The sequence below is a fragment of the Cervus elaphus genome, chromosome 18 (genome assembly GCF_910594005.1).
Source record: "Cervus elaphus chromosome 18, mCerEla1.1, whole genome shotgun sequence".
NCBI lineage: Eukaryota > Metazoa > Chordata > Mammalia > Artiodactyla > Cervidae > Cervus > Cervus elaphus.
Window position 1 is genome coordinate 39,435,620 of NC_057832.1, and position 16,380 is coordinate 39,451,999.

The window sequence follows — 16,380 nt, forward strand, 5'->3', positions numbered from 1 at the left end:
AGCTGAAGAACTCTGTCTGCTTTTAAGAACTCATGTGATTAGATTGGGCCCACCCAGATAATTAAGAACAGTCTCTCTATATTAACCTTTTTAAACTTAGTCACATCCCTTTTGCCATGTGATAAAATGTATATACAATTCCAGGGGTTGGGACACAGGCATCTTTGTAGGGGATTCAAGAGGGAGAGGACATGTGTATACCTATGGCTGATTCATGTTGAGGTTTGACAGAAAACAACAAAAGTCTGTAAAGGAATTATCCTACAATTAAAAAAGGAAAGAAACGTATGCACAATTCCAGGGGTTGGGGCACAGGCATCTTTTTAGGGAGTTGGGGCATTTTGCTCACTGTAAGTATTAATAACTAATATCAACAGTTTTGATAACTAGTTGCATTAAGTATCAATGTTAACCCTACTAAAATGATTAATGAAATCTAAATAAAATACAAAAAAAGATACTGTAGGATATATAGTTAGTGTAAGAACTCTGTCCCTCCTTATATTTTATAAAGTATAATGATAATGTTTGCCAAAGAGGTAGGAAATTAGAAAGTTGTGTTCTTACACCGCAGAAGACACACTTCTCTGTGGAAGAAGGTTAATGAACTGAAATGTCATTCCCCTAATGATACTTGAATTGTACAACATAATTTACTTATTTTGAGATTCTAGCTAACTTTTATTGCTTGAAATTAATTGGATATCCACACCACTTGGGAGTAGACTAGAAAGTCCACACAAAAACCATGTCCCCTTCATTTCTCGTTTATCTTAGAGTTTGGTACTGAGTAGCTGGGGACTTGAATTCCTTTCTCTTTTCTTACCAGTAGTTTCATGTGCTTAACAAATGACTCACTCAAGATAATGGATGCTTCTTAAAGTTGGAGACTCTGACTTGTTCATTTTTGTATCACCAATACCTGTCATACTGCAGTTGTTCCAAATATTGTGTTGGAGCAACACAAATATTAGGTTGGTACAAGCATATTTGTGGTTTCAGACCATGAATTTTAAATCATTATAACTAGGCTCAGACATACAAAATTGGAACCATTATAGTCAACATATAATGAGAAGTAAGTTTGTTTATTCCTGTATCATAAAAATCCATGCTTCGGGATTTGGCGAACTCTTGGAAAGGATTTGGTGAACTCTTGGAAAGTATTGTGCCTCCTGCTGGTTGTGGAAGCGTTATCCCTGCAAAAAGTTGTTGAGATGCTTGAAGAAGCATCAGTTGGTGAGTGCTCAAGTGAAAATGGCAGATGAGGCAGAATTTTGTAGCCCAGTTTGCTCAAGTTCTGAAGCATTGTTTATGCAACATGCAGTCAGGCATTGTCTTGGAGAAGAATTTGGCCCATTCTGTTGACCAGTTCTGGCTGCAGGCATTGCAGTGTTCAGTACATCTGATAGATTTGCTGAGCATACTTCTCAGATGTAATGGTTTTGCCGGGGTTCAGAAAGCTGTAGTGGGTCAGACTAACAGCAGACCACCAAACAGTGACCATGGCCTTTTTTTGGTGCAGATTTGGCTTTGGAAGGTACTTTTGGAGCATCTCAGTCCAACCGCTAAGCTGGTCGTCACCAGTTGTCTAAAATCCATTTTTCGTTGCATGTCACAATCTGATCAAGAAATGGTTCCTTGTTGTTGTGTAAAATAAGAAAAGTGAAGTGAAAGTTGCTCAGTCATGGCCAACCCTTTGCAACCCGGTGGACTTATTTATACAGTCCATGGAATTCTCCAGGCCAGAATACTGGAGTGGGTAGCTGTTGCCTTTTCCAGGGGATCTTCCCAACCCAGGGATCAAACCCAGGTCTCCCCCATTGCGAGCAGATTCTTTACCAGCTGAGCCACCAGGGAAGCCCAAGAATACTACAGTGGGTAGCCTACCCTTCTCCAGGGGATCTTCTTCACCCAGGAATCAAACCAGGGTCTCCTGCATTGCAGGTGCTTCAGAGTGACAATTTTTTTCATTTCCGGTCAGCTCATGAAGCACCCACTTAGCGAGCTTTTTCCTTTTTCCTTTCCAATTTGTTTCAAACGTCGACGTTGAGTCCTTCGGCAGGTTCTCAGTGCAGTTGTAAGAGCTTGACGATTGCTCCTACCTGGCTGTTGTCCATTTCCGAGGGCCGGCCACTGCACCCCTCGTCTCCAAGGCTGTCTCTTCTGCTTTACAAAACTTCTTGAACCACCAGTGCACTGTGTGTTCATTAGCAGTTCCTGGGCCAGACACGTTGTTAATGTTATGAGTTGTCTCTGATACTTTACTACCCATTTAAACTAGAATAAGAAAATCGCTCAAATTTGCTTTTTGTCAAACATCATTTGTCTAGTCTAAAATATAAACAGTAAGCAATAAGACATTAGCAAAAAGAAAAAGCGAGAAATGCACATTAAAATGATGTATAATATCACTACGTTTATTTAAGAATGTATTCTAGTATCAGATGGCAAAATTCAACAACGCAAAACCGCAATTACTTTTGCACCAGTCTAATACTTTTTGAAAAATAACTGAGTTCATGAATAAATACCACAGCTAACAAATGTTTATTAAACAGCCAGTGTGTGCAAGTTGGTCACCCATTGATTCAGTATTTACTGAATAAAGCTCATGCCTTCAAGCCATCACTACCTGATATCTTTCTGATTATTCTTGGTTATCATTGCTATAAAAGAACAGAGGTCTCTACTACAGGTGGTTTAATACAAAATACCTGAATTAGAAATCAGGTGTCTTGAATTCTGCCCTTTTATTAATTAATTGGATGATTCCCAAGCAAAATAATTTCTGAGGCTCAACTTACCTATAAAATGAAAATGTAAAATAAGATCCTTTAAATTTCTTCCAGCTTTTAAATTTGTACACTTTGAATTTTTATTTTGAAATAAAATGGGAAGCCTGAAGGATAAAGGAGTTCAAGATTGATCCTAAACATAAACCCTCATTTAATTGTTTTTTGGTCCTTGCCTGAGTGTTAGCATTCATAAAATGCAAGTCATTTTGCCTTAAAATTTAACTGGCTTTATTTATTCCTTAAGGATTTTATCCATTCACTTAATTTTTCTATGAGAAGAGAAAGGAAATATCAGTGAATCAGATGCAATTCTTTTTTAAATAAAAACAAACACATAAAGAAGAGGGGATAATATCTGACACTTGAACCTGTAGATTTTTCTATTGGTCAGTCAAAAGCAGGGCCAGGTAAAAGAAGGCAGCTGAATTGAATTTTCTTATTTTCTTAAATTCTATTATCAGACTGGGAAGATAGTGCTTCTTTCCTCTAAATAATAATTTTAAGGAGACCAATAAAGCTAATAGTTTATCCATTATAAATGTCATGATATATCAATTAACTAAATTTTTATGTGCCCCTGCCTATTATGCATAAAAATGAAATCATTTTTTTCTAAAATACACAAGTAGTTACTTCCAGTAGAACTATCTTATAACTTAAAGAGAGAATATTTAAGGATCACTCTGTCTACCAGAACCTAACAGTCTAATTCTGCAAGATCTAAAAACTTATTAAATTTGAAATGTAGTGTTTGCCCCACTCTCATTTTTTACCTTGTGAAGAAACTCAGTACACTGTAAAATTATTAACTGATTTTATTTGAAGTAGTTTCCAGGTATTTCCTGCCTCTGGGCGTTATGTCCAAAACTTTGACAATAGTTTTTAAGGAAGAGTGAATATGAGCCTTGATCTTATGCAGTTATAACTGGAAGAGACTTTTGAGATCATCTGTTAGAAACCTTCTTATTTTGTAGATAGGGAAACTGAGGAAACAGTTTTATTTTCAGTTCTGAGCAGAATCAGGACTTTAACATAGTCTTTTATTCCCAGTCATGTGTCCTTTCTCCTATACTGCACTGTGTGTTTGGTGGCATTTTGAAATAGAAACAAAGTATTTTGCAACTGTCGAAAAGTTAAAAGTGTAGTATGACCAGAAGAGAAAGTATTTTAAATGATAATTTCATTTAGATAAAGTGAATTGCTGTTTTATTTACTATTTTTCTGTTTAGGTGAAAAGAGATTTGAATGTCCGGAATGTTCTAAAAGATTTATGCGGAGTGATCATCTCTCCAAACATGTCAAAACGCACCAGAATAAAAAAGGTGGTGGGACAGCTCTTGCCATTGTTACCTCCGGAGAACTGGACTCATCTGTTACAGAGGTGCTTGGCTCCCCAAGAATTGTCACAGTTGCAGCCATTTCTCAAGATTCAAACCCAGCAACTCCCAATGTTTCAACCAACATGGAAGAATTCTGAAGTTATTTATAATAGAGACCTCTAGTGCTGCACTTAAGTTTACACACCTTTGAAAATCTGGAAATGGGCTGGCCAGGTGAATTACAGAGTAGGAAATCATGTTTTCATTCTTGGCTTCTTTAAGTATCCCAGGATTTGGGGTCAGCACATGAAGTGTTGAATTTTTTAAAATACAAAAGCAAACTGATATACTGGAAACAGATAGAAAAGTATTTCCTCCATATTATGTACGTTGTAGTTATTCGGAGATAGATCACATAATCTTTAAACTGAATCTTCCCCTCTCTTAACATCATGTGTTAACATGTTTAAAAAGACAGACCTCAGTAGTTTGCAGACTGGACCTTAATTGGACTTATTTTCTTTGAAAGTACTTTGTTATAAATTCAGTCAGTAATACTTATGTGGATTTTTTTCCCCCAATATTACAGAAAACAGATAGTTAACTGATGATAGAGATAATGCTTTATTTCCTTAGCTTGATTTTTGGAAAATGAATTGAAAATAGTTTTGGCCGTCTTTTCTAAATATTAGAAATTCTTCAACAGTTAAATTAGATAAGTTCCAAAAACAATCTGAGAGGCATCTCAGATCTTTATTACCACTACATTGTAGTAGTGCGTATGCAGACAATCAGTGAAATCGAATTACTTTCTCCATTTGGAGACACAAGAGGAACTTAGAGCTAAACCTTAGGTTAAATTTTAGATTGAAACCATAGGAAAATACTGGGGGGAAAATGGTTAAAACAAAACTCATAATAGCTTCAGAAAAATAAAATGAGGCAACTTAACAGGTATGGTTTTTGAAGTTAGGATTGATTATATTCCTAACACTAGGTTGAACCACAAAGTTCGTTTTAAATGTTTATATTGGAAATATTTGCATAGAGTTTAAATTGTCCTGTAGTTTCATATTCTGTAAATATGAGTTGACAATGTGCAAAATTCTTTATGCTTTGACTTGGTAGCCAAAGAAAGAATTATCACACTTTTTTTAAGGCCAGCAGAAAATTATCTTTTAACTACATTATAATTTCTGTTTTCCTCTTTGCTAAAAATTAGCCAATCCCATTTTATTTCTAGCACTGTTTTAGAGGCTGATTAAGAATTTATAACACAGTAATGTCTTTATGTTATGCCAGTAACTGAATTTTCCTTAAGAAGACATCCTAACAAATGTATAACAGATGTGATGCTATGAAACAAGAAGTATTTTTTAAAAATATCAGTCAGTTATAAGTGATTAAAGAAATAAATGTATTTCATTGTTTGTAAAAGGATCTTAATAGGAAAGATGGCCAAAAGTTTCATATAAAAAAATTTGGAGTATGCCAGTAGCTTAAATATTAGTAAGATATTTCATATTTAAAAATATATTTACAGTGAATTGTAATGCAGTTGGAATTCACCATTTGAAAACTGAAGTTTTTAACTACTTGGTTAATTAACACCATTAGTTTGGGGACTGTTTGAGTATAGGTGTATGTTATTTTCTTGGTACATTCTCTATTATTTCAGGAAAAGTACTACTCATGCGAATTCTCTTCCGAAATTGTGATGTTTCTTGTATTTTTGATGAAGGAGAAATACTGTAATGATCACTGTTTACACTATGTACACTTTAGGCCAGCCCTTTGTAGCGTTATATAAAACTGAAGGTCTTTTGTGCTTTCAGTTTGTATAAAAAAGCTTTGAGATTAAAGGAAAAAAAATTTTTACACTGTGGTTATAAATTTCAAGTTTCTTAAAGCTTTTGTAGACTTGTAACAAAGTCTTTAAATTTTAGTTGGATTTTGTAAATTGTTTTGTATATTTTATTTAATGTACTCTTAACAACTGATGTATCTGGCTTTAAAAACATCAGAATCAGTTTGTTTTGTTTGGTACAGAGGAGCATTTGGTAGTGTTAATTTTAATTTTATTATATAGGAGCTGAAACATCAAATATATATTTTATCTATCATTATGCTACACAATCAGTGCTATAAATTTTTTTATGCAAAGAAACTTTCCTAATGTTTGAATCATGTTTCCTCAGAGTGACACTTTTTGTTGTTGTTGATACTGAGTGTGAGCTCTCTGCACCATTATTCTATGAACCGTTTTTAATGCATACCTATGTATGCGCCTCAGAAATGGAAGTTATTTTTTAATCAACAATGAGGCCTATTATAAATTTAACAAACTGAATCTGGATAGCTTTATAGCATATAAAGTATATTAATTTGTGTTAGCAGGTGCACATTTCACCACTGAAATTAGAAATATTTTGACAGTCTGTTCTGCAAACCATTCTGAATCCACTCTTCTGTCTTATAAGAATCGTAAATTTCAATGTCCTTTATTTGACTCGGTGGGATATAGCTGTTATAAGTAATAGGGCACAGATGTGCAGTAGAGTCTTGTTTAATGACATTTCACTGTTCATTCCCTTTGCCACTGTTATAAAACTTTTCTTTATTGTAATTATCAGTGCAAAGCTATGTATTTATCATGGTAGAACTCCAGTGTTAGAATAGTTTTTTCTTACAGTATACTTTCTTTGGTTAGGTTTGTGTATGTGTTGCTGATTACATTAGAACTTGATGTTAAGTCATTATTTATCACACTCTCATGAGAGCAGTAATAAAAGTGTGTAATCTAGGAGAAAAAGTTAATTTGTCAAACTTAGATAAGCATGATGTTTAGGTCCTATTTTTCAATTTTATAACTGTTTTATTGCAACAATATTTGTATTTAAGTCTTCATTTTAATGCCTTGTGGTGTTTTTTTATGCATGTCACTAAGTTGTCATCCCACATAAATTGATGTGCAGCATAGGGTATTAAATCTACATAATGATTTTAAAACAGAAATAGTTGATGGTAAAATGTAAATGTTTTGCAAAAATTCCTTATAAAAAGTTTTGTAGTAACATTTCACTTGTAAATTTTTTTTTTTTTGTAAAAAAAAAAAAAAAAATGGAAAAAAAAAAAAAGATGAATCCAGAAAAGAACTTGTTTCCCATATCCTAGAATTTAGACAATTATTCTGCCAGCAAAGCCTCTGGGGCTGTAATTGACATTTTTACAGTGCTGATTTGTATAAAATTTGTTTTTTGTGGATTTGGAAATAAAATCATGTACAAGTTGTTGCCTGCAATAACAATTGCAAGTAACCTATTAAAAATTCCCTTGAGTTTAACATGTTTCTTCATTTAATTATGTATACTATAAAGCAGCAATAAATTGTTTGAACTATCAACCTTCTTATAACGATGAACACTGGAAAGTAATGTTCTCACTAGAAAATGTATTGGCAACTCTTCATAATTCCTAGTATTAAGATATGGTCACCATTTCTCTGAACATATCACCAAAGAACACCAATTCAAATTTCATGTTAATTTGTAGCCATTGCTCTAGACATTTATGGAAATTAAAATTTGATTTAGGTACATTTTTTACTTAGATATTTTTAAGCAGTAAATGTTAGGAAATTGTAGGAAGAGCTGAAAATGAAAACATAATTAAAATATTATTTAAGCTTACAGAAGCAGTAAGAAGCAATGCATGCCATGTAGATGCCACAGTCTAAAAGCAAAAGCTATTTGCTTTTCCTCTTGGGAGAGCTCTGCAAATCTCAGAACCTTAACTGACATAATAAAGTACTGCTATAACAACTTTAGTTATCAGATTCCCAAACCCAGGCTATATTACATATCATCATGTGAGGAGCAGAGGATATTAGGCAGCAGGTAAGTATTAATACTTTGGTCCACAGGATGCCAAGAATTCTTTTTACATCTGTATTAATCAGGGCCTACATTGTGTTTCGGTAGATGCCTTCTATAGTAAAACTGTAAGTTAAATACATGGCTAGTGTAGTAATATATGTTTATTGACAGTTCCTGAATCAAAAAACAGATTTATTTTACTCTGGCAAATGACCAGTAAAGAGGTCTTACTAAATTTTTCAAAATATTTGTATCAAACTAGAAATGTATTTCAATTATTTGAAAAATTCACATTTGGAAGCATCAGGATGATACTGTATAAAAGGGATAATGCAAGTAGTAAACTCTTATGTGGTAGTGCCGGTTTGATTCTTGGACTTCTAGGAACTTCAGTCTCAACCAGGAACCTAGACTGAATCAAAGAAAATACTAAAAAAGTAATGCATTTTACCTTATCCTACACAAAACTGTTGATATAATAAGTTAGGAAAGTTGAAGCAGTTCTAAGTGTAACACTGTATAATATGGTATAGTTTATAATGCTATTCATGATAACTTCAAATATCAAGAAAGGATTGTATAGCTTGCTTTTTTTTTATAAGTTCAGATGCTTAAAGAGTGCAGAGACTTCAGATATGTGCAAAACATATGAAATACTTTATTCTTCAGTACATCTAACTTACGTTACTGTATTTACTGCCCAAGCGCTAATGTCTAGTTCATACACAGCCAACTTGTAATTATGTAGCAGAGTTTTTTAGACACTGTATTCAATGCTCCTAAAAGTTGCTAATTAGTGTATGTATTAGGCTATATTCTTCTTCCTTGAAGGTCACAATGAATTTATTTATGGATGCCTGAAGCTGATCTCAAGTGCAAATAGAAAGAGGAAGGAAGGAAGAAAGATCATACAAATATTTGTTTTTGTCTAAGGTAATAGTTTGGCAAATGCTAGGATAATTTCTCCTGGAGGAAAATGTTCCAATTAATAGGGTTTCTGGATTTCAGAATTTTAGTAATCAAGTTTTCCTGTTTAAAGAGAAAGGAATCAATATGCTATTCATAGTACTTTAGCCCAGAAAAGCAATTTATGTAAGTGTGTACATATATATAACAGCTTTTACAATAAGCATTTGATTTAGCAAATGAGTTAGCAAATTACATATATTGTATTGGACTGTACTGACATAAAATCTATTTTTTTTAACTAGGAAAGGTATTTTCATGATAAATCATGCATCACTATGCTGCCCACAGCTAGGTACAAATGCTCAAGCCTTAAGTACATTGTGCATTCTCTTGTGAATTCAACCAGGAAAATTCGGTGACAGTTAGGCAAAATTTTCACATGAGCTTGCAGTGTTTGAAACATTTCATTAAAAATATTGTACTGCAATGAAACAGTAGATGCATTTCCAATGAACAATAATCCCTTTGCATAATTGGGGCATTGTTTGAAATTTTTTTGTTCAGGGAAAACATAATCCATGGGATTTTTGTTTCCTGTATGCATTTTAATAAAATTAGGTGCATATATAGAGAAAATGTAATTTTAGATATATATCAATATAACATTTGGGTTGGGTTGGGAAGTTCAAACTTCCACATAAAACTACTTTGTCTTTAAAGTTGCTGAAAGACTGCAAGAAATACAGATAGGCATAAATATACACACATTTCCTAAAATTCTGTATAAAAGATTTGTACCAACAGACTGGTTCCAAATTGGGAAAAGAGTACATCAAAGCTGTATATTGTCACTCTGCTTATTTAATGTATATGCTGAAATGCCAGGTTGGATGAAGCACAAGCTGGAAGTAAGGTTGATGGGAGAAATAATAACCTCAGATATGCAGATGACACCACCCTTATGGCAGAAAGTGAAGAAGAATTAAAGAACCTCTTTATGAAAGTGAAAGAGGAGAGTGAAAAAGCTGGCTTAAAACTCAACATTAAAAAAACTAAGATCATGGCATCTGGTCCCATCACTTCATGGCAAATAGATGGGGAAACAGGGACTTTATTTTGGGGGGCTCCCAAGTTTCTGCAGATGGTGACTGCAGCCATGAAATTAAAAGACGCTTACTCCTTGGAAGAAAAGCTACGACCAACTTAGCATATTAAAAAGCAGAAACGTTACTTTGCCAACAGCGGTCCATCTAGTCAAAGCTATGATTTTTCCAGTAGTTGTGTATGGGTGTGAGAGTTGGACTATGAAGAAAGCTGAGCATCAAAGAATTGATGCTTTTGAACTGTGGTGTTGGAGAAGACTCTTGAGAGTCCCTTGGACTGCAAGGAGATCAAACCAGTCCATCCTAAAGGAAATCAGTCCTGAATATTTATTGGAAGGACTGTTGCTGAAACTGAAGCTCCGGTACTTTGGCCACCTAATGCGAAAAACTGACTCATTGGAAAAGCCCCTGATGCTGGGAAAGATTGAAGGCAAGAGGAGAATGGGACAACAGAGGATAAGATGGTTAGATGGCATCACCAACCCGATGGACATGAGTTTGAGCATGCTGCGGAAGTTGGTGATGGACAGGGAGGCCTGGCATGCTGCAGTCCGTGGGGTCGCAAAGAGTTGGACATGACCGAGCGACTGAACTGATAGTTTCATAAAACTATCATATCAATAAACTATTGATCAAAAAACTATTATCAATAGTTTCCATAAAACTACATGTTTAGCCCTCCTACTTCTGGATGGGTGAGTACTGAGGGTCTATTTTGTACCAGGTAGTCCAGGTGTCAGACCAAGAATAAGACAAAGAGCCCTATCCCCTGCCTTCACAGAGTTCATGCACATTTGAAAGTGCTAAGGGCAAGGGGGACAAGTAAGCTAGAGGTGAGGAGTGCTGGGGCTGGGATTATAATTAGGGGGTTCAGGAAGCCTCCTGAAGTGATGTCTGAGCAAAACGAAGTGAGGAAGCAAGCTTTGCCGGTCAGGATCAGGGGAAACTGAGGGAAGAGGGGTCAGCGAAAGGGATGAACCCTAAGCCTGACTGGACCAGGGCTGAAACACACTAGCCTGGAGGGACCAAAAACGAGGACTGCAGCAGAGAGGTAAGAGCTAGCGGTACATCCTTGCCACGGGGGTAAAGGCCTGCTTGCAATGCAGAGGGTCAAGCACCCTGGTGAAAGCAAAGCCATGTAACACAGAGATCATCCACTGGGAAAGCTGAGGAATGTGAACTTGATTCCTGGTTCTGCCACTTACTACACAACCCTAGGCAAATTATCTACCAGTTCTTCATCCTCTTTTCCTCTTGCGCAAAATGGAAAAAATATCTCACGGGTCTGTTAAGAGGATTAACGAAGGTAACTCTCAAGCTCCTGACACAATAGTGTTCAGTAGATAGAAGTTACTATTAATTTTAGGTTAACCCAAAAGGGGGCAGAGAGGATGGAGAAGTTCCAGTTGAGGGACCAATAGGTTGAAAAGTTAATGCTCAATATCCCATTAAAAAATTTCAGTGACAATTTAAGTGTACATATTTTTTTATCAGACTACCTATGAAGCTAGTTTCTGCTGAGAATTTTATGATGGTCATCTTTTCCAAATGCTAAGCAAAGGTAAAGTTTCAAATCTTATTTTCTAATTTTAAAATGTTAATTTTGACTACTTACTTACCTAAGTGCAGACAACCAAACAAGTAAGAAGGAAACCGACTACTAAAAAACAGAAATGGCTGCTCATGTGTTGTTCAATAACTTTTTGGGGGACATGTGTGTGAATAATTTTCTATGTCAGAAATCATCTCCTGTGTTTAGAGGTATACTTGGTAAGAGAGAGGGGTCATTTGTTTACCTATGGCCGATGCATGTTGATAAACAACAGAAACCAGCACAATATTAAAAAGCAATTATCCTCTAATTAAAACTGTAACAAAAAAGAGATACAACTAAAATGAAATGAACCTGAACTTACAGGGCAAAAAGTACTATATACTTAATAGCTCCCTATTAAGTTGGGGCCATGAACAGAAAATAGGGCATTTTGTGTCCAAAACTTTTCTTATCCTAGACAGCTTCCTGTCAGACTTGGTTCAGAAAAGAATAAGGTGCTCTACATTTATAAGCTCTAAGCTACTCTAGCTTTTCAGATTCTTTGTGGAATAAGACATAAACAGATAAATTGTCCAAACTGACATCATTCCTTGCAAGGCTCAGAGGCCCCTTCACTAACTTCTGCCCTCCACTTCCAGTGCCTCATGCATTTTTATACTACCTTAACTGGGCTACAGATCCTGTTCTTAACTCTGACTTGCCCCTTTCATTCCCAAGCTAATCTATAGCACTACTTTTTCCAATCGATTAGTACATTTAGCACCCATTGTCTTAACCAGGTTCAGGCACAAGGGTGCTATTCATCTTTTCTGTAGTAACCTTGCCCCCCTGCATCTCTTCCTTGGCTGGATTTCTTGAGCACCTCAAGATCCCCTTCCCCGTTCCTAAGATGGGCTGGCCAGCACTTGCAGAGATGGGAGTGCAGTAAACTCACATGTATGGGAAAGAGCCAAGGCTCAGCTCATGTTGGGCCAGGTTAAGATAAACAAGTCTCGAGTTGGAGTCAGAGAGCCAAGAAGTCAGACCCTGGGAGCTAAGATCAGACAGAAGCAAATTACAGGTTAAGGGGAGGAAGTTAAACTTGAGCAGTTGTCTCATACGCTCATTCGTCTTTGAATCATGTCTTTCTAGATGGTTGGCTTGGCTCAAATTGTGTTATTTATTATCTTGCTATGAAATGTGCTTTAATAAATATTTTATTGATAGTAGTATTATTTTTGAGATGTGGAAGCCATAATAAAGTTATATTTTCTGCTGGCAAAATCATTCCTAGCTTGTATAATTTTATGTTGGAATTAAATACATCAGTGATTCATGGTGCTGTGTAAAGGGCAACATGGCTTTGAAATGTCTGGGTACCGTAACAAGTTTGGAAAACCACTGTTGAAGAAAACAGTACAAAGGCAAAGAGGAAGCTAACTGAATAATGATTCTAGTGCAATTCAACAATATTGTAAATAGTTACAATTTTAACTATTTTATGTCCTTACAGCTTTTATATTAGCTTATTCTTTATCATATTTTTATAAGTATATGTGGTGAGTATGTGTATGCATGTTTGGTGAAGCATCATATTAATATATAATATTTCTAATTACAGTTTATAAGTCAGAATCAAGTTTATAAGTTACTGTGGTTTTGTATTAGAGTTGCTTCCTCTCACTTTCTATAATTATATGGACAGAAAGACAATATTGTTAGAAAATTAAGCCCTATTCTGATGATGATATATAACCTTTAGTTCTCATCTTTATGGAGTAAATCATGATTAGTACAGGGTTGTGGGTCCTATGGAAAGAGTTTCAGGTTTTCATTTATTTTCCTGTTTTGTTTTTCAAAATACCAATTTGTATTGATATTGGTAATACCAATGTTGGTACTAATTGTAATTACCAATTACAGTTGGTAATACCAATTGTACTGGGGACATCAATTTGTATTAAAAATCTGTGCAAGCACTGATCATTTTTTACATATAGAAATATCAAATCAGTGTGCTGTGCACACAGAACTAACATAGTGTTGTAGGTCATGTATGCTTAAAAAATTTTATCAGACAAGCTAATAAAACAAAAGAGGGGCTTCTGGTTCAAGATGGCAGAGGAGAAGGACGTCCACTCATCTCTTCCTGTGAGAGCACCAAAATTGCAACTAGCTGTTGAACAATCATTGACAGGAGGATGCTGGAACTCACCAAAAAAAAAAAAAAAAAGGTACCCCATGTCCAAAGACAAAGAAGAAGCCACAGTGAGACGGTAGGAGGGGTGCTATCACGGTGAAGTCAAATCCCATACCCGCCAGGTGGGTGACCTACAGACTGGAGAACAATAATACCAAAGAAGTTCTTACACTCTTGTGAAGGTTCTGAACCCCACATCAGGCTTCCCAGTCTGGGGGTCCAACAAAAGGACTGGGAATTCCCAAGGAATCTAGCTTTGAGGGCCAGAGGGATTTGATTATAGGCTTTCCAAAGGACTGAAGAAAACTGAGACTCCAGTCTTGGAGGGCACATACAAAATTTTGCACAGACCAAGACCCAGAGGAGAGGAGCAGTGACCCCCCCACAGGAAACTGAACCAAAACTACCTGCTGGTGTTGGAGGGCCTGCTGTGGAGGCATGGGTTGGTGGGTGGGGAGCACTGGAAGGTTCCCCTTGGTGTAAACCCTCTTGGAATTCACCATCAATCCTACCATAAAGCTTGCAGACCCCAGCGTTGGGTCACCTTAGGCCAAACAACTACCAGGCAGGGAGTACAACCTCGCCCATCAGCAGATAATTGGATTAAAGCTTTACTAAGTAAGGCTCTGCCCACCAGAGCAAGACCCAGTTTTTCCCATCACCAGTCCCTCCCATCAAGAAGCTTACACAAGCCTCTTAGACTCATCCATCAGGGGGCAGACAAAAGAAGCAAGAAGCACAGTCTCACAGTGGTTAAAACAAAAACGATATTACAGAAAGTTAATTAGGATGAAAAAGCAGAAAGTTATGTCCCAGATGATGGGACAAGATAAAATCCAAGAAAAACAACTAAATGAAGTGGAGATAGGCAACCTTCCAGAAAAAGAATTCAGAATAATGATAGTGAAAATGTCCCGGAATCTTGGGAAAAGAATGGAGGCAAAGATTGGGAAGATGCAAGAAATGTTTACTGAAGACCTAGAAGAACTAAAGAACAAACAAATAGAGATGAATAATACACTAGAAGGAGTCAATAGCAGAATAACTGAGGCAGAACAGATAAATGACCTGGAGGACAGAATGGTGGAAATAACTGCCACAAAACAGAATATAGAAAAAAGAATGAAATGAAGACAGCCTAAGAGACCTCTGGAGCACCATTAAGCACACCAACATTTGCATTATAGGAGTCCCAGAAGGAGAAGAGAGAAAGGACCTGAGAAAATATCTGAAGAGGTAATAGCTGAAAACTTGCCAAACACGGGAAAGGAAATAGTCAACCAAGTCCAGGAAGCACAGAGAGTCCCAGGCAGGATAAACGCAAGGAGGAACACACCAAGACACACAGTGATCAAACTGACAAAAATTAAAGACAGAGATGAAGTATTTAAAGCAACAAGAGAAAAGTGACAAACAACATACAAGGAAACGCCCATCAGGCTATCAGCTGATTTCTCAACAGAAACTCTATAAGTCAGAGGGGAATGGCATAATATATCTAAAGTGATGAAAGGGAAGAAACTACAACCAAGAATAGTCTACCCAGCAGGACTCTCCTTCAGATTTGATGGAGAAATCAAAAGCTTTCCAGACATGCAAAAGTGAAGAGAATTCAGCACCACCAAACCAGCTTTACAACAAATGCTAAAGGAACTTCTTTAGGCAGGAAACACAAGAGAAGGAAAAGACCGACAGAAAATAAACACAAAACAATTAAGAAAAAGGTAGTAGGATCATACGTATCCATAGTTACCTTAAATGTAAATGGATAAAATGTACCAACCAAAAGACATAGACTGCCTGGGTGGATGAAAACATGTGCATGTATGCACTTCCTCTTGTCATATCACTCTGCTTGACCCCCCCAAAATTGTGTGTAAATATTTTATATTGTTAATCATGTTTTCATTATGACTTGCAATTGTAATTATCTTTTGTTTTTTGTCTGGCTATTGATTGTGAAAACTGATAAAGATCTTTTACTATTGTGATTACATAACTGTTACTTAATACCATTGTCTCATGATTGGTCAACAGAAAAATAATAGAACCTCTATACTACCGAAAGTGTTAGTCACTCAGTTGTGTCTGACATGCTGTGACGCCATGGGCTGTCGTAGTCCACCGGACTCCTCTGTCCATGGAATTCTCCAGGCAAGAATGGAGTGGGTTGCCATTCCCTTCTCCAGGGGATCTTCCCAACCCAGGGATCAAACCTGGGTTTCCTGAATTTCAGGTGATTTCTTTACCAACTGAAGCACTAGGGAAGCCCAAACTATCAAAATATCACCAAATATCAAAACATCACCCAAACCAGGATCTAATAGAAAAACCTGTAATCGCTTTCTAAAATCCAGATGAATGTCACAATTATATTGAAATGTTTTGAAAACTACAGATGCTCAGATATTGCTTTTTTCCTCCAGAGCTCCAGATATGTTTCTAATGAGTAGTCATGTTTAAAAACAACTGGACTATATGATCGTCTTTTACTTTTTTCTAGTTTGTTTCACTTTTCCTATTTCATAGTCAGTGCTCTCATTTAGTTTATATTCTCTAATTTCTCTATCTCTTCTTTTTTTTTTTGATGTTCTTTCTCAAGTCTTTATCAAGTGTAGTAGAAAAGCTTTTGTATACATATA

General features: G+C 36.1%; 1 protein-coding gene across 2 annotated transcripts in view; it reads left to right on the forward strand.

Moving 5' to 3' along the window:
• SP4 (Sp4 transcription factor) overlaps positions 1–7,447 on the forward strand; it is an 80,895-nt gene extending 73,448 nt beyond the window's left edge. For both annotated transcript variants that reach the window (XM_043872533.1, XM_043872534.1), the window contains exon 6: positions 4,028–7,447. In XM_043872533.1, coding sequence (XP_043728468.1) covers positions 4,028–4,275 — 248 coding nt within the window. In that variant the 3' untranslated portion in view covers positions 4,276–7,447. The remainder of the gene's footprint in view (positions 1–4,027) is intronic.
• Positions 7,448–16,380: the final 8,933 nt, after the last annotated feature.